The 17886-nt window shown below is 39.4% G+C and overlaps 1 protein-coding gene across 1 annotated transcript; it reads right to left on the reverse strand.

Annotated features, from left to right (window-relative positions):
- Positions 1 to 626: 626 nt before the first annotated feature.
- Positions 627 to 16128, reverse strand: LOC145482363 (uncharacterized). Its single transcript, XM_081461004.1, has 3 exons — positions 15959 to 16128; positions 12028 to 12749; positions 627 to 1746 (listed from the first exon to the last, which is right to left on the reverse strand). Exons 2-3 carry the CDS (start codon positions 12696 to 12698, stop codon positions 741 to 743), a joined length of 1677 nt encoding a protein of 558 aa, XP_081317130.1. The 5' UTR covers positions 12699 to 12749; positions 15959 to 16128; the 3' UTR covers positions 627 to 740.
- Between the last annotated feature and the right edge of the window lie 1758 nt (positions 16129 to 17886).

The raw sequence follows: 17886 nt of genomic DNA on the forward strand, positions 1-17886 counted from the left end.
TTAGTCATATGGTCTCTCAGCCAATGAAAAGGACGAAAAAAATTCATTAAATGATAACGGTCGTTATCATTTGATACATTTTTTCTCTTAGTTTTCACTGGCCGAAAGCCAACCATCTGACTTGCAGATAACTGCTTATAATGGCCTTCTAAGCCCATTCAGTTGTTCTTGAAACATAAACATATAAAAATTAAGTTGTAAGAATTATTATTCCTAACAATAAGGGTATTACAATTATTTTAAAACTAATCAACACTTATCGAATAAGAATTCTCGCAGTCCATTTGATTATTGAAACTTGTTTATTCGATGACTTAATTATAAAAGCACATGCGATATTATATAAAAATACTCGTGATCAAATGTCAATCATAAATGTCATTTGAACTCTGTACAAACAAAACATAAACAAAAACCCCATGTGGGCCAATAAGTTCCACGACAACACCCTTTCAGGCCTGAATTACTTTCATTGTACCAAACTTGTTAAGTTCAATATTGCAAGAATTATTGACAGATTATATCACGTGATTTTTGCCACTGCGTGCTTTAAGATCGGTGCAAGGTTTCAATCTGGTATGATTTTCTTGTATCAATTAAAGACGATTGTCGTTGACGTGGAACGTTGCGATATTCTTGGTTAATTAACGAAACGATTTATAAAAAATTTTAACGCTAAAGATGACTAGTGGAAAAAAAGAGGGATATTTACACCTTAAAATGATGGTTACGTTCAAGTGTCACTTCAATCTCATATGTTCGTCGTAATGTTGGATGACAAATACCTCGCTACTAAATTCCTTCAGACAAATCCAACAGGTCAGGCTTTCAACTTGGCTTGAATTTTCGTCGGTCAAAGAGGGCAGCATACAAGATTTCTTGCCACCGAGAGTTACAGCTGGCTCCTGAAGGTCTCTTCTTGATTTAGAGCAATGGTCATGTTGCTTCTGTTTTAAGGAGCTGGCACTTGCATGTCTCTCTTCATGTCGCCTGCAGTTTGACGACTGACTGAAGGGCTTTTTACAATGCTTGCATGTATACGGCTTCTCTCCTGTGTGAGTTCGATCATGTCGCTTGGAACCTGATGAGAGTCTAAAGGACTTTTTACAATGCTTGCATGTATATGGCGTCTCTCCTGTTTGAGTTCGTTCGTGTTGCTTGCAAGTTGATGACTGCGTAAAGCACTTTTTACAATGCTTGCATGTATACGGCTTCTCTCCTGTGTGAGTTCGCTCATGTCGCCTGCAGTTTGACGACTGACTGAAGGACTTTTTACAATGCTTGCATGTATACGGCTTCTCTCCTGTGTGAGTTCGTTCATGTTGCTTGCAATCTGATAACCTGCTAAAGGACTTTTGACAATGCTTGCATGTATGCGGCTTCTCTCCTGTGTGAGTTCGCTCATGTCGCTTGCAGTCTGATAAGCCGCTAAAGGACTTTTTACAATGCTTGCATGTATGCGGCTTCTCTCCTGTGTGAGTTCGTTCATGTTGCTTGCAATCTGATAACCTGCTAAAGGACTTTTTACAATGCTTGCATGTATGCGGCTTCTCTCCTGTGTGAGTTCGCTCATGTTGCTTGCACTCTGATAACCTGCTAAAGGACTTTTTACAATGCTTGCATGCATACGGCTTTTCTCCTGTGTGAATCCGTTCATGTTGCTTGCAGTTGGACGACTCGCTAAAGGACTTTTTACAATGCTTGCATGTATACGGCTTCCCTCCTGTGTGAGTTCGTTCATGTTTCCTGCAATTTGATAAGTCGTTAAAGCACAAATTACAATAACTGCATGTATACGGCTTCTCTCCTGTGTGAATCCGTTCATGTTGCTTGCGGTTGGAAGACCAGCTAAAGCACTTTTTACAATGCTTACATGTATACGGCTTCTCTCCTGTGTGAATCCGTTCAGGTTGCTTGCAGTTGGAAGACCAGCTAAAGCACTTTTTACAATGCTTGCATGTATACGGCTTCTCTCCTGTGTGAGTTCGTTCATGTCGCTTGCAATTCGATAACTTGCTAAAGCTCTTTTCACAATATGTGCATGTGTATGACTTCATTCCTGTGTGATCTTTATGCTCCATCATGCAATCTGTTAACTGGTGAAAGAACTGGCCACAATGCTTGCGTTGTTTTATCTGCCGAAAAAAAGAAAAGTTAATTTCCTGTTGAAACCTAGGTAGATGGGTTTTAAGGATGTTCGTGGACAAATAGTTCCCATGTTCAGATTGTTTTGAAACTTGCCATGCAGAAAGGTAGAGATCTGTAAAAAAAAAGGGGGGGGCAGTGCTCATTTTTGAGATAAGGTGCATTGAAGATCATGCGCCACTTGCATTATTTTTTCATTGATTTACAACGGTCAGTAAACACCTGTTACTAATCGAGTTCTAGGGTGGTACTGTAAGTTACGGAACGAGTTTTTTCCCCATAAACCGACGGGGAAAAAAACGACGATCCGTAAGTTACAGTACGGACCGAGAAAACGAGTTAGTAAGATATTTATTATATCTCTACTGGGTGTGTGACGGGTTCGGGAACTATTTCTATTTACACAAAACGGTTTCAAATTTCTGACGCACCTGGAAAGCTAAACGAGTCAATTCTAAATCGTCAGTAGGTTTTAATACGCAGTTTCAGAAGTAAAAGAAAGTTTTAAACTTTCACCTGCTAAAAAGGTTAAGAACAATTGGCAATAAATCACGAAACATTTTGGCAACAAAAACAGCTTTAAATTTTAGCGGGCCGTACAGTAGATTACGGTCCGCTAAATTGGCCAATCACAGCACGCGTACTAACTGAGAGATATAGTAATAACATTTAGTGACATTTACACCGGGTAAACATACTCAATTGATCACAACTAGGTTTATTAGGTAACGTTTTGCAGCCAACAAAATGCTAGAAGAAGCACGGTCGATCTTATTTGCCAGGATTCGGACGATCTAAAACAGGCCATAATCATAACATAATCGATCGAGCTTTACTTTGATATCCGTCGTGCTAGCTACGATGCCTTTTCCTCCAGTTTCCTTTAAAACTGGTTCAGCTTGTTCACTCAAAGATGAAGGCCTTTGAAGTTCCATGGGAACAAATGACCGGACTTAAGGGAATACATGTAAAACCAGTGTTTGATTGCATGCTTTATCGCTCATTAAAAGATTAAAACCGGAGCTGGATATTTCCAGCAAGAAACCATAACAAAATCATGTTGAATAAAGAAAATAAGGGGGTTTTAGTTTTTGGATCTTACTTTTCTGGTCTTAGTTTTTAGGTCTTAGTTTTCGGGTCAAAGTTTTTGGGTCTTAGTTTTTGGGTCTTAGTTTTAGGGTCCTAGTTTTCTGGTCTTAGTTTTTGGGTCTCAGTTTTCGGGTCTTAGTTTTTGGGTCTTAGTATTTGGGTCCTAGTTTTTGGGTCTTAGTTTTAGGGTCTTAGTTTTCGGGTCGTAGTTTTTGGGTCCTAGGTTTTGGGTCTTAGTTTTTGGGTCCTAGTTTTCTGGTCTTGGTTTTTGGGTCTTAGTTTTCTGGTCTTAGTTTTTGGGTCTTAGTTTTCGGGTCTTAGTTTTTGGGTCCTAGTTTTCGGGTCTTAGTTTTCTGGTCTTAGTTTTTGGGTCTTAGTTTTCGGGTCTTAGTTTTTGGGTCCTAGTTTTCGGGTCTTAGTTTTTGGGTCCTAGTTTTTGGGTCTTAGTTTTTGGGTCTTAGTTTTCTGGTCTTGGTTTTTGGGTCTTAGTTTTTGGGTCTTAGTTTTTGGGTCTTAGTTTTTGGGTCTTAGTTTTCGGGTCTTGGTTTTTGGGTCTTACTTTTCTGGTCTTAGTTTTTAGGTCTTAGTTTTCGGGTCAAAGTTTTTGGGTCTTAGTTTTTGGGTCTCAGTTTTCGGGTCTTAGTTTTTGGGTCTTAGTTTTCGGGTCTTGGTTTTTGGGTCTTACTTTTCTGGTCTTAGTTTTTAGGTCTTAGTTTTCGGGTCAAAGTTTTTGGGTCTTAGTTTTTGGGTCTCAGTTTTCGGGTCTTAGTTTTTGGGTCTTAGTTTTCGGGTCTTAGTATTTGGGTCCTAGTTTTTGGGTCTTAGTTTTAGGGTCTTAGTTTTCGGGTCGTAGTTTTTGGGTCCTAGGTTTTGGGTCTTAGTTTTTGGGTCCTAGTTTTCTGGTCTTGGTTTTTGAGTCTTAGTTTTCGGGTCTTAGTATTCGGGTCTAAGTTTTTGGGTCTTAGTTTTTGGGTCTTAGTTTTTTTGGGTCCTAGTTTTTGGGTCTTAGTTTTCTGGTCTTAGTTTTTGGGTCTTAGTTTTTGGGTCCTAGTTTTCGGGTCTTAGTTTTTGGGTCCTAGTTTTTGGGTCCTAGTTTTTGGGTCTTAGTTTTCTGGTCTTAGTTTTTGGGTCTTAGTTTTCGGGTCAAGGTCAAGGGGTCCTAGTTTTCGGGTCTTAGTTTTTGGGTCCTAGTTTTTGGGTCTTAGTTTTCTGGTCTTGGTTTTTGGGTCTTAGTTTTTGGGTCTTAGTTTTTGGGTCTTAGTTTTTGGGTCTTAGTTTTCGGGTCTTGGTTTTTGGGTCTTAGTTTTCGGGTCTTAGTCTTAGCTTTCGGGGGTCTTAGTTTTCGCTACAACCACGCTTAAATAGTGAATGTGACAGTCACGCAAACCCGCAGATTTAAACCTCTGTGTAAACACTGGATGTGTTTGTTGATGTACCTGTGCATTTAAACATTTTTTTAGTTTATTCAACTAGTAGTAATCAAAGATTATGAGTGCGTTCGTTTTCTACACCTGTGATTAAGTTAAATAGCTGTCTGTTGCTGAAATCATTATCTTTGTGAACAGCTGAAGTTTTATAGACAGATATCACAGTAACATAATAACAAAGTCCGCTATTTTTCGGGAGATTACAGTCAAACCTCCAAAAAGCAGCCACTCTGGGGGACGAGACAACTGGTCGCTTCTTAGATGACGGCAAGAAGCTAACCGCGGCCGCTTATAATAGAGGTGGCCGTTGGTAAACAAAATCACCCTTAGGACGGCAAGAAGCTGACCGCGGTCGCTTAATAGAGGTGGGCGCTGAATACAGGTTTTATTACAGTGTAGAGCCGACAATTTTTTCCGGGCTTTTGGTCGCTGGCAGCCAAATTAAAGTTGGCCGCTTAATAGGGGGCCGCTTAATAGAGGTTCGGCTGTATTTTGATTTCCTTGCTTTATTGCTGAGATGTTGGGTGACGGCTCCAGTTTCGGTAAGTCACAAGTTAAATAGACCATTTGCCTTCAAAATTCATGCGAAAATTTCAGTTTTACTTTTACTGGCAATTTTTAAGCATAAAGGCTAATTTTTAAAAGTAAACTTGTGTTACATCTAGTATTCAAAGCTGGAAGCACAAATATCAGCTAGCATTTGCACTAACGTGCCGGTTTATCCGTGGTTTATCGTAAACAAACTCTGTGCTACTGGCAACTGATTCGAATATTTCCGCTGATGAATAGAGATAGTCAGCATTTACATTGCTTTTCCTAAATTCTGGCTTACTCCTATAGATCTTGGCTTCAGAGTACTCTTCCATCGATTCAATTTTGAGCTTCGTTGAATACTGAACTATTTTTGGCCACTGGAACTAAGTAATGCAACAAACTCAAAATATAGCCAATGAAATATAGCTGTTCCTACAGTTAACGTGCCAAAGGCAAGGCGATTCAAAGTCGTGGTTGTGAACAGAATTAATAATTGTTGTCCCAGTTATGTAACGAAAGCACGTCATGTTGCATCCTGACAAAAGAGGCCACTCACGGTCTAGAATCAAAACAACAAACAAGCGAACGCGATCTAAAAAGCAAATCACCTTGTTTACAGGTGAACCGTCCCATGAAATTTGACTCGAGTCTGCATTAGGACTGCGTTCAACGAAAGCAACAATCCTTGCCAAATACGATCGTTCTTCGCTGAGTTTTCTTAAGTGCTAGTTTTAGCCTTGTAAAACACGATGGAAAAAAGGCGATGCGAATAACAACTGAAAATTATACAGGAACCAGAGAGCAACGCCATTCTCTATCAAAATAAAAACCCAGACACTTTTTGTCCTCATTCCGTGAGACAAAAAGAGCTTACTCTGTGTTATTAAAATTAGCTTGATATAAAAAAGCATTCTTTTAGACTCTCTTACCTTTATAAATCAGCGACAACGAATCTAGAAAGCAGATCACATCGATCACATACTCGATCACATGAAAGCCGCATCGAAAGACTCCATCACAGAGATTATACTGGAACCCAGTCTCTCAAGTGAACGCCCGGCTTATGTCATGTTACTTAGTCGGGGGCGGCGGGGGGGTTGGAAGGGGAGGGGGGCGGGGGAGTGTCGGAGGTCAGGGTAACTGTAGCACTCTTTGCATGGTTGAATGGACATAACCTCACACGCAGTCAAAAAGCACATTTTTCTACGGCTAGCGGGAAAAGAAAATAATCAGTGTGTCATCTATGTCATCGAACTCATCAGGAGCCATAATCGGGGACGGAGACCGTAAGCGCGCGCCGTTCCAAGTATTGGGGTTGTCCCCATGATATGGGACAATAATTCTATTTTTAGAACAAATTGCGCCATCACCTGCGGCACATGCGCGTGCATGCTGCGAGGATTTTTGCGGATGTCGCGCGGGGGAAATGGCGTCCGAAATTCCCGAAATGTTTCATGTTTTTGCCCCACAACTGAACGCGTTTACGTCTGTTGGAATTTTGCTTAAGTATTTTCGTCGTAAGCTGCTCCAGTTTGAGTGAAGTAAGACAGTGTCGAATTTAGGTATGTTCCGCTTTAAGCTTATATATATCGCTGACCAAGTTGTGTTCCGACGGATGCTTCTTTTACATGAGCTGTACATTACTCCACTTTAAATTTCACATATGTTGAAGATTAACAGCTTTTCCATTACACATCAAAAAACTATCTGGATATATTTAGATATAGCAGAGCTTCAGGACTTCATAGTTTCATAGCTCCTCTTGCCACACGCTTGCGAGGAATTTGTCAGTCTATCGCGACCGAAAAGTAAAACACAATAATTGCTAGTTTGAGTTTCGCTTGAATTGTAAGCAAGGCTTGATGTTTCATCGAGGCTTAATAACTTTACGTCCGTAGATACTGCTCAGTTTTATTCGTGTAAAAATCCAGTAAATTCTCTGTTGTCGATGAATGAGAGCGCCCGCCGATGCGTGTTTTGTACAGTCAGTAAACATGACAAATTGTACTTCCGCCGCACTTTCGTGTGAAAGCGTACATCGAACTCAAACAATAGCTCTATAGTTTTTAAATATGTTCAAGATTGATAAATGTTTGAGAACATATTAAAAGCTAAGCTGAAAATATGTGAATAAAGCAGAAACAATCAGCAAAGTTACGATGACGCTTTCTTTAATCAACTTGGAATAACGATTTCGATTTTGTTGATCGAGTTATCAAAACTCCTTGTCTATTTTCATTTTCGCAATGTAAAACTTCACTATGCTTATGTTGAAGAAACACACATGATGTTAGTAGCCTTTTTTGCATTCGTGAAATTTGTTGCAGCATCTCAGCACAAAAGATAACGAAAGAAATCTTTGTCAAGATTTGTTGACAATTGAAAACACCGACTCGGACTTGAAAGTGCACGAGCTGCACTATGCAAATGAGCTAATTGTACGCGTCAGACTTTCCTTTCAAAAACCTTTGCAAACTCACCAAACAAGCAGAGACAATAAGAAACCATCAAAACAGGTTTTGGTTATGATTAAACATTGTCTGAGAAACTCACAATTTAACTCGATACCAGAGTAGAGAGTTTTCTTGCTATATTCTTAAGCATACGCGTAAGCTTACAACTAGCGTGAGCAGATCTTATTATTCATTCCCAGCGCGAGATTGAAGTCTTGTTTTCGACCCTGAAAAACCCACCTTTTCCGTTAGCTCAGAGCATAAAACTACATATAAGCGCCCTGGTTCGTATTCCCTGCCTTATTCCCTGCCATCGCTGTGAAAAATACGCAAGACAATCTCTCAACTCTCACCATTTGATCACGCAACGTGACAACATCCACGCGAGAGCCCCTGACATGTGCGTGAATCCGCGCGGAAATATGACGTCAGGATGGCGCAATTTGTTCTAAAAATAGAAAAATTGTCCCATATCATAGGTGCCCGCGAATCCCGAGACTTACGGTCTCCGTCCCCGATTATGGCTCCTGAACTCATGCAATATCTGCTTACAAATCTTGCTTTTGAAACATAAATACATAAAAAGTTGCGAGTATCATAGTTATTCCCAACGATCTGGGTGTTATATTTTAAGTGTTTTTTTTAAAAAAAAAAAAGAAAAAAATTGTAACGTTTTGTTCTGTCTTGTTAGTACAGTGAAACTCTCGGGACCTTCCTAAGTGTCCGCTTAATAGAGGGTGTCCATAACAATTGCGCAATGTTTGTTAACAATTAATATTCAACAGTTCCTCTGTACTGTAATAAAGTTCCAGATTGTTAACGAAGCTTTCCAGAGTTCAAGTTCATCGGCTTTCATTACCATCTTTACTTTGTTTGTAACAATGCCCTTTAAATACAGAAACGATAATACGGGTATATTTAATCGACTATTTCAAGGACGTATTCCAATGCCACATCGTCAATTCAGTCCGGTGTCCACTTAATAGAGGTTTTTAACAATAGAAATTAGCCAAATACAATTTAACGGGTGGCGGATGGTAAATGCGAGACTTTGCGAGACGACGAGATTAGCGTTTTTCTTTGGGAGCCCGAGACATTTTGATTTCTTCAATTGCGAGACAATTGCTTTGAATGCGTACTTAAGACGTTCAGGTTCTAAGATGTTGTAATGTCATTTAACTTTACTAAAAAAAATTAACAAATCGGTACTTCGTGACTTTCTTAGCCTTGAAAAAAAATCGAGACTGCGAGACAGCTTTGTGAGAAAAATCGAGACTGCGAGACGCACATCACCGCTAAAAAACGAGACTGCGAGACCTGTGAAATTCGGCGAAAATTTTGCGAGACCCATGGTTTTTGAAGGACCATTCGCCACCCCTAATTTATTTTAGTGTCTGCGTCCGCTTAATAGAGGTGTCCGCTGAATAGGGGCTCGTTGTAAAGGAAAATATGAGACGTTAATTTTGGGACCAGGTTAAGTGTCCGCTTAATAGAGGGTGTCCGCTTAATTGGGGGTCCGTATGCGGTCCCTTGCAGTTTCTGGTTTCTCGTTTAATAGAGGTTTCACTGTAGTTTGTTCATGTACTCGCTGATATACCATGTTGTAAATAATGTTTGTATGTTGAAATAACGCATGACGTTACTAATCGAATCGTTCCGGTAGTCGAACTCAATCGAAATTAATCGAACGACTGGGTTCGATTAGTTCGCGTATCGAACAAAATCAAATCCAAAAATTTGTGTCAGAGAGTTCGATTGCGTTCGATTTCCGAACTAATCGAACCCAGTCGAACTTATTCAAACACGATAGAAAAATCTTAAATTTACCCTAATACAACCGATAATTGAACAGTCTGTCTAAGTAAGAGTTACAAATGAATAATTAACTAGTAATATTTTTATTGATTTATAGACTTTTGGCATGGAAAATACATGTAAAATCGCAAAAAAACCCTTAAGAACCTTAAGGAACCTTACGAGAACCTTAAGGTGGCTCGTACCAGTTTTCAGGTTTTTGACGGCTCATAACTTTGTAAGAATAGAGCAAAAAGACAGACCAGGGCCACTGCAATATTTTTGTAGGCTTGGATTATGCAATTTATACTTGACCTAAAACAGCTGTTATTTTGTCGTCACCAGTTACCATGGCAACATTCCAAAAGGATTTTCCAGATCTGATTTTTCGCTTATGTCACTAATAACTCAAAAAGTAACCCGGTGACCCCGAGTTTTTTTAATCAATAACTTTTGGCTTCTGAAAATGAAAATGCACAACAATTTTAAAATAATTTTACGGAGCCGATTTCTTGTAAACTTGGAAAAACGGCAATTTGCATTAAGTGCAAATTTCGTTCCGTAGGATTTTTAAATATTTTTTCTGACGTTTCTTCTCAATGATAATATTATATTAAAACAATGAAAAGGAGAGGTCACCGGGCTTGTTTTCATGTAAAAGCCTTCGCGAGTTCCGTTATTCCCACGCGCGTAGATACGCATTCAAAAATCCAGACTTTATAAGATCAACAGTTGCTCACAGTTGCTTATGAGCCGTTTTGACTACCGCTGACTGCTTCGCGTGCCCGCGCGGGCGAGCGGGCTCCGAACAGGCGTTTTGTTTTGTTTGCTGCTAAAACATCATTTACAGTTGTAGTTGTCGTTTAAGACAACGTCCTGGGCTTACTCTGTAGGATTTTTACACAAATTCTGGGTAGATTTGCTATGTTTTGCGAGTCCTTTATACGCTCCCGGTGGCTGTCACGATCGATCGAGTTGCCTTTGAAATTTGGGAAACATTGAATTCCCGAAACAATTTTTCTTAAAAACACAGAGTTGACTTAAGTTGTTCTAGCAGGTGAAGCCTCCTTTATATGCGAATTTCGTCTCCAACAGTACAAAAGTGACCTTGCGCGAAAAAAGCCGCGCGCCGCCATATTTGTTTTCGTCTTTCGGGTTTTAAATCTTGCGCCTCCATCGTGCGTGTTACTCACGCGTGACGCACGATGATAATCTACTCCCCGCGCGAGAAAACTGGTATCAACCACCTTAAATCAAATTGGAATACAGAACACGTTGAAAGAAACCAAAGAAATAAGCGAATAAGGAGTGACAGCCAGCGGGACATCTTGTTAGCTTTTCTAACGGTAATAAAATTGACAAAAGCAATTTTCTTTCAGTATTTATTCGTTGTTCTGGGTTAAACACCCTCGTATTCACCCGTTATTCGCATACAACATACCCCCATTTTCAGCCGAATGTAATAGACCGTGAATTTTACGACCGTTGTTTTTCAATCAACATCCATCCTCAAATGGAACCTAATCGAACCCAGTCGTACTAATCGAACTTGATCGAGCCCAACTGAATCGAACTCACTCGAACGTTCGATTGCGTTTAATTGGTCAATTTTTTTTGAGTTCGATTGTGTTCGATTACCCAACTCGAACCCAATCGCGTGATTACGTTCGATTAAGTTCGACTGAGTTCGATTTGGTCCGATTAGTAACGTCGGGAATACAAAAAAGAAATACCAAAAAAATGCACTTATAATTGTGGTTACTTTTATTTTTGTCAAATCTTAATGGAAAGTGTTGTTAATATACGCGCCATAATCCATTATTTGGAGCAAAACGGTGTCTGCGCTCTGAAACCGACTTTGAGGACCTTGTGACAACACTGGTTGTAGACATACAGGAAGCACAATAGATTCTAACTTGTCTTCACTTGATAACTGTTTAAAACTGAATAGAGAACTGTATACTTCGTCACATAGGTGCTATAAATAATAATATCAAAACATTTAAACAGAGTTGCACTGGAATGTTTTGTTTTGTCTTGTTCGTAGTTTGTTAATCTACTCTACTGATATACCATGTTGCAAATAAAACTTGTATTTTGAAATAACGCATATGTTGTAAGATAATAAATATCTAAAAAGGGTGCAAGTATTTTTATTCTCAGCAATCTGGGTGTTCTATTTTAAGAGTCTAAAAAAAACTGATTGACACCCTTTTAGAACTGAACTACTTTTATTATACCAGACTTGTTTACGTGAGTTCAATATTAACACTAAAGTTGACTGGTGGAAAAAAGAAGGATATTTACACCTTTATGTAATGGTTATGTAGAAGCGTCACTTCAGTCTCATATGTTCGTCATAATGTTGGATGACACATGCCTTGCTACTAAATTCCTTCACACAAATCCAACAGGTCAGGCTTTCAACTTGGCTCGAATTTTCTTCAGTCAAAGAAGACAGCATACATGATTTCTTGCCACCGAGAGTTGCAGCTGGCTCCTGAAGGTCTCCTCTTGATTTAAAGCAATGATCATGTTGCTTCTGTTTTGACGAGCTGGCTCTTGCATGTCTCTCTTGATGTAGCCTGCAGTTTGACGACTGACTGAAGGACTTATTGCAATGCTTGCATGTATATGGCTTCTCTCCTGTGTGAGTTCTTTCATGTTGCCTGCAACCAGATAAGTGAGTGAAGCTCTTTTTACAATGCTTGCATGTATACGGCTTCTCTCCTGTGTGAGTCCGTTCATGTCGCTTGCACCCTGATGAGCTGCTAAAGGACTTGTTACAATGCTTGCATGTATACGGCTTCTCTCCTGTGTGAGTCCGTTCATGTCGCTTGCACCCAGATGAGCTGCTAAAGGACTTGTTACAATGCTTGCATGTATACGGCTTCTCTCCTGTATGAGTTCGTTCATGTCGCTTGTAGTTTGATAAGCTGCTAAAGGACTTTTGACAATGCTTGCATGTATGCGGCTTCTCTCCTGTGTGAGTTCGTTCATGTTTCCTGCAATTTGATAAGTCGTTAAAGCACAAATTACAATAACTGCATGTATACGGCTTCTCTCCTGTGTGAATCCGTTCATGTTGCTTGCAAGCTGATGAGTTGCTAAAGGACTTTTTACAATGCTTGCATGTATACGGCTTCTCTCCTGTGTGATTTCGTTCATGTCGCTTGCAATTCCAGAAAACGCTAAAGCTCTTTTCATAATATGTGCATGTATATGACTTCATTCCCGTGTGATTTTCATGCTCCATGCAATCTGTTAACTGGTAAAATAACTGGCCACAATGCTTGCGTTGTTTTATCTGCGAAAAAAAGAAAAAGTTAATTTCATGTTGAAACCTAGGTAGATGGGTCTTAAGGATGTTCGTGGACAAATGGTTCCCATGTTCAGATTGTTTTGAAACTTGCCAAGCAGAAAGGCAGAGATCTGTAAAAAAAAAGGGGGGGGGGGGGGAGGGCAGTGCTCATTTTTGAGATAAGGTGCATTGAAGATCATGCGCTACTTGCATTATTTTTTCATTGATTTACAACGGTCAGTAAATACCTCTTACTAATCGAGTTCGAGGGCCGTACTGTAAGTTACGGACCGAGCTTTTTTTCCCATCGATTTATGGCCCAGGCGCGAAGCGCGCGGGCCATAAATCGAAGGGGAAAAAAAACGACGATCCGTAACTTACAGTACGGACCGAGAAAACAAGGTTAGTAAGATATTTATAATATCTCTACTGGGTGTCTGACGGGTTCGGGAACTATTTCTATTCACACAAAACGGTTTCAAATTTCTGACGCACCTCGAAAGCTAAACGACTCAATTTCAACCCTTTGAATACCAAACTTTAGCCAAGAAATACCGTTTTTAACCGTTTAGTCAGGTTTTTTAGCTGCCATGACGCTAAATAAGCCTAAGTTTTGCTAAGAAAGCTTTTTTTGTACTAAAAGGAGAGATTTTTCGAGGATTAGGCACAAAATAGAGCAAAATTTCAATTCCGGGCATGCACATAAGCCAAATTTTTTTTTTTTTTTTTGCCATTAACCGTCCTCAATTTTGTTTGTTGCCCGTTTCCTTTCTGTTTTTCTCGGCCCTTTTACACTGGCTACCTTTTGCGTTGTATGTTCTTTCTGGCTGCCAGGAAAAGTTGGATGTTAATTGCGGGCGAAGCCTAGAAATGGACCTTGATCAATCATAGAATCAATCAAGGCGTAGTGGACCATTTTACCACCGATTTTGCACCAAAACTGATAACGTTGTTTTTCGATTTGCGACGTCGGAATGTCGTCGATATGTAAACCTGACCATTGTGCGGAAAGGCCTAGCCTAGTACTACTATCTGCTCATCAAGAATATCTGATGACATTTAAATTGATGACGTCACAAGTGGTACAAAGAGCACGACCATTAAATGGCCGTATATGGCCACTTGGGCGTCAAAGGGTTAAATCGTTAGTAGGTTTTAATACACAGTTTCAGAAGTAAAAGAAAGTTTTAAACTTTTACCTGCTAAAAAGGTTAAGAACACTTGGCAATAAATTACGAAACATTTTGGCAACAAAAACAGCTTTAAATTTTAGCGGGCCGTACAGTAGATTACGGCCCGCTAAATTGACCTATCACAGCGCGCGTACTAAAACCAGTGTTTGATTGTATGCTTTATCGCTCATTAGAAGATTAAAACCGGGGCTGGATATTTCCGGCAAGAAACCATAACAAGATCATGTTGAATAAAGAAAATAAGGGGGTTTTAGTTTTTGGGTCTTACTTTTCTGGTCTTAGTTTTTAAGTCTTATTAGTTTTCAGGTCTTAATTTTTGGGTTTTAGTTTTTGGGTCCTAGTTTTGTCGTCTTAGTTTTTAGGTCTTAGTTTTCGGGTCTTAGTTTTTGGGTCTTAGTTTTTGGATCTTAGATTTTGTGTCTTAGTTGTTAGGTCCTATTTTTCTGGTCTTAGTTTTTGGGTCTTAGTTTTTAGGTCCTAGTTTTCCGGTCTTAGTTTTTGGGTTGGGTCTTAGATCTTAGGTCTTAGCTTTCGGCGGTCAGAGTTTTCGCTACAACCACGCTTAAATAGTGAATGTGACATTCACGCAAACCCGCAGATTTAAACCTCTGTGTAAACGCTGGATGTGTTTGTTGATGCACCTGTGATTAAACATTTCATTAGTTTATTCAACTAGTAGTAATCAAAGATTATGAGTGCGTTGGTTTTCTACGCCTGTGATTAACTGTCTGTTGCTGAAATCATTATCTTTGTGAACAGCTGAAGTTTTATAGACAGATGTCACAGTAACATAATAACAAAGTCCGCTATTTTTCGGGAGATTACAGTCAAACCTCCGAAAAGCAGCCACTCTGGGGAACGAGACAACTGGTCGCTTCTTAGATGACGGCAAGAAGTTAACCGCGGCCGCTTATAATAGAGGTGGCCGTTGAATACACGTTTTTATTACAGTGTATAGCTGACAATTTTTTCCGGGATTTTGGCCGCTGGCAGCCAAATAAAAGTTGGCCGCTTAATAGGGGGCCGCTTAATAGAGGTTCGGCTGTATTTTGATTTCCTTGCTTTATTGTTGAAACGTTGCGTGACGGCTCCAGTTTCGGTAAGTCACAAGTTTAATAGCACATTTGCCTTCAAAATTCATGCTAAAATCTCATTTTTACTTTTACTGACAATTTTTAAGCATAAAGGCTAATTTTTAAAAGTTAACTTGTGTTACATCTTGTATTCTAAGCTGGAAGCACAAATATCAGCTAGCATTTGCACTCACGTGCCGGTTTATCCGTGGTTTATCGTAAACAAACTCGGTGTAACTGGCAACTGATTCGAATATTTCCGCTGATGAATAGAGATAGTCAGCATTTATATTGCTGTTCCTTAATTCTGGGTTACTCGTATAGATCTTGGCTTCAGAGTATTCTTCCATCGATTCAATTTTGAGCTTCGTTGAATACTGAACTATTTTTGGCCATTGGAACTAGGTAATTAAATGCAACGAAATTTGTTTAACGTACTCAAAATATAGCCAATGAAATATAGCTGTTCCTACGGTTAATATGCCAAAGCCAACTGAAGGCGATTCAAAGTCGTGGTCGTGAACAGAATAAATAATCGTTATCCCATTTATGTAACGAAAGCACGTCATATCGCATCCTAACAAAAGAGGCCACTCACGGTCCAGAATCAAAACAACAAACAAGCGAACGCGATCTAAAAAGCAAATCACCTTGTTTACACGTGAACCGTCCCATGAAACTTGACTCGAGTCTGCATTAGGACTGCGTTCTACGAACGCAACAATCCTTGCCAAATACGATCGTTCTTCGCTGAGTTTTCTTAAGTGCTAGTTTTAGCCTTTTAAAACACGATGGAAAAAAGGCGATGCGAATAACAACCACTGAAAATTATACAGGAACCAGAGAGCGACGCCATTCTCTATCAAAATAAAAACACAGACACTTTTTGTCCTCATTCCGTGAGACAAAAAGAGGTTACTCTGTGTCATTAAAATTTAGACTCTCTTACCTTTATAAATCAGCGACAACGAATCTGGAATACAGATCACATCGATCACATACTCGATCACATACTCGATCACATTGAAGCCGTGTCGACAGACGCCATTACAGAGATTATACTGTAACTCAGTCTCTCGAGTGAACGCCCGGCTTATGTCATGTTACTTAGTCGGGGGCGGCGGGGTGCTGGAAAAGGAGGGAGGGGAGGGGGGGTGTCAGAGGCCAGGGCAATTGTAGCACTTTTTGCGTGGTTGAATCTGTTGAATGGACATGACTTCACACGCAGTCAAAAAGTACATTTTTCTACGGCTAGCGGGAAAAGAAAAAAATCAATGTGTCATCTGTGTCATCGAACTCACGCAATATCTGCTTACAAATCTTGCTTTTGAAACATAAATATGTAAAAAGTTGCAAGTATCATAGCTATTCCCAGCAATCTGGGTGTTATATTTTAAGTGTTTTAAAAAAATAAAAGTGGAATGTTTTGTTCTGTTTTGTTAGTACAGTGAAACCCTCGGGACCTTCCTAAGTGTCCGATTAATAGAGGGTGTCCATAACAATTGCGCAATGTTTGTTAACAATTAATATTCAACGGTTCCTCTGTACTGTAATAAAGTTCCAGATTGTTAACGAAGCTATCCAGAGTTCAAGTTCATCAGCTTTCTTACCACCTTTAATTTGTTTGTAATAATGCCCTTTAAATACAGAAACGATAATACGGGTACATTTGATCGACTATTTCAAGGACGTAATCCAATGCCCCATTGACAATTCAGTCCGGTGTCCGCTTAATAGAGCTTTTTAACAATAGAAATTAGCCAAATACAATTTATTTTAGTGTCTGCGCCCGCTTAATAGAGGTGTGCGCTGAATAGGGGCTTGTTGTAAAGGAAAATATGAGACGTTAATTTCGAGACCAGGTTAAGTGTAATACACCTGACGTTACGAATCGAACTGTTCGGTAGTCGAACTCAATCGATTAGTTCGATAGTCGAACAAAATCGTATCCAAAAATTTGTGTCAGAGAGTTCGATTGCGTTCGATTTCCGAACTAATCGAACCCAATCGAACTTAATCGAACACAATAGAAAAATCTTAAATTTACCCTAATACAGCCGATAATTGAACAGTCTGTCTAAGGAAGAGTTACAAATGAATAATTAACTAGTAATATTATTATTGATGTATAGACTTTTGACATGGAAAATACATCGAAAGGATAAACTGTCTGAAAAATCTCAAAAAAAAAAAAAAAAAAAAAAAAAAAAATCCCGAAACGTAAAGTTAAACTTATCGAGAGCCTTAAATCAAATTGGAATACAGAACACGTTGAAAGAAACCGAAGAAATAGGCGAATAAGGAATGACAGCCGGCGGGACAACTTGTGAACTTTTTTAACAGTAATAAAATTGACAAAAGCAATTTCCTTTCAGTGCTTATTCGTTGTTCTGGGCTAAACACCCTCGTATTCACCCGTTATTCGCATACAACATACCCCCACTTTCAGCCGGATGTAATAGACCGTGAATTTTACGACCGTTGTTTTTCAATCAACATCCATCTTCGAATCGAACTGAATCGAACCCAATCGTACTAATCGAACTTGATCAAGCCCGATGGAACTCACTCGAACGTTCGATTGCGTTCGATTGGTCAAATTGTTTTGTGAGAGTTCGATTGTGTTTGATTACCGAACTCAATCGAACCCAATCGCGTGATTGCATTCGATTAAGTTGGAGTGAGTTCGATTAATCGAACGTTCGATTTGGTTCGATTAGTAACGTCGGGAATACAAAAAAGAAATACCAAAAAAGATTCACTTATAATTATGGTTCCCTTTACTTTTGTCAAATCTTAGTGGAAAGTGTTGTCAATATAGGTGCCAAAATCCATTATTTGGAGCAAAACGGTGTGAGGACCCTGTGACAACACTGG

The sequence above is a fragment of the Orbicella franksi genome, chromosome 1 (genome assembly GCF_964199315.1).
Source record: "Orbicella franksi chromosome 1, jaOrbFran1.1, whole genome shotgun sequence".
Taxonomy (NCBI): domain Eukaryota; kingdom Metazoa; phylum Cnidaria; class Anthozoa; order Scleractinia; family Merulinidae; genus Orbicella; species Orbicella franksi.

Coding starts and splice junctions, on each gene's coding strand:
- LOC145482363 (XM_081461004.1), bottom strand. CDS start 12,698: ATGGAGCATGAAAATCACACGGGAATGAAGTCATATACATGCACATAT. Junction 1,747..12,027: donor AGTCAGTCGTCAAACTGCAG/GCTACATCAAGA, acceptor ATCAAATTGCAG/GAAACATGAACGAACTCACA.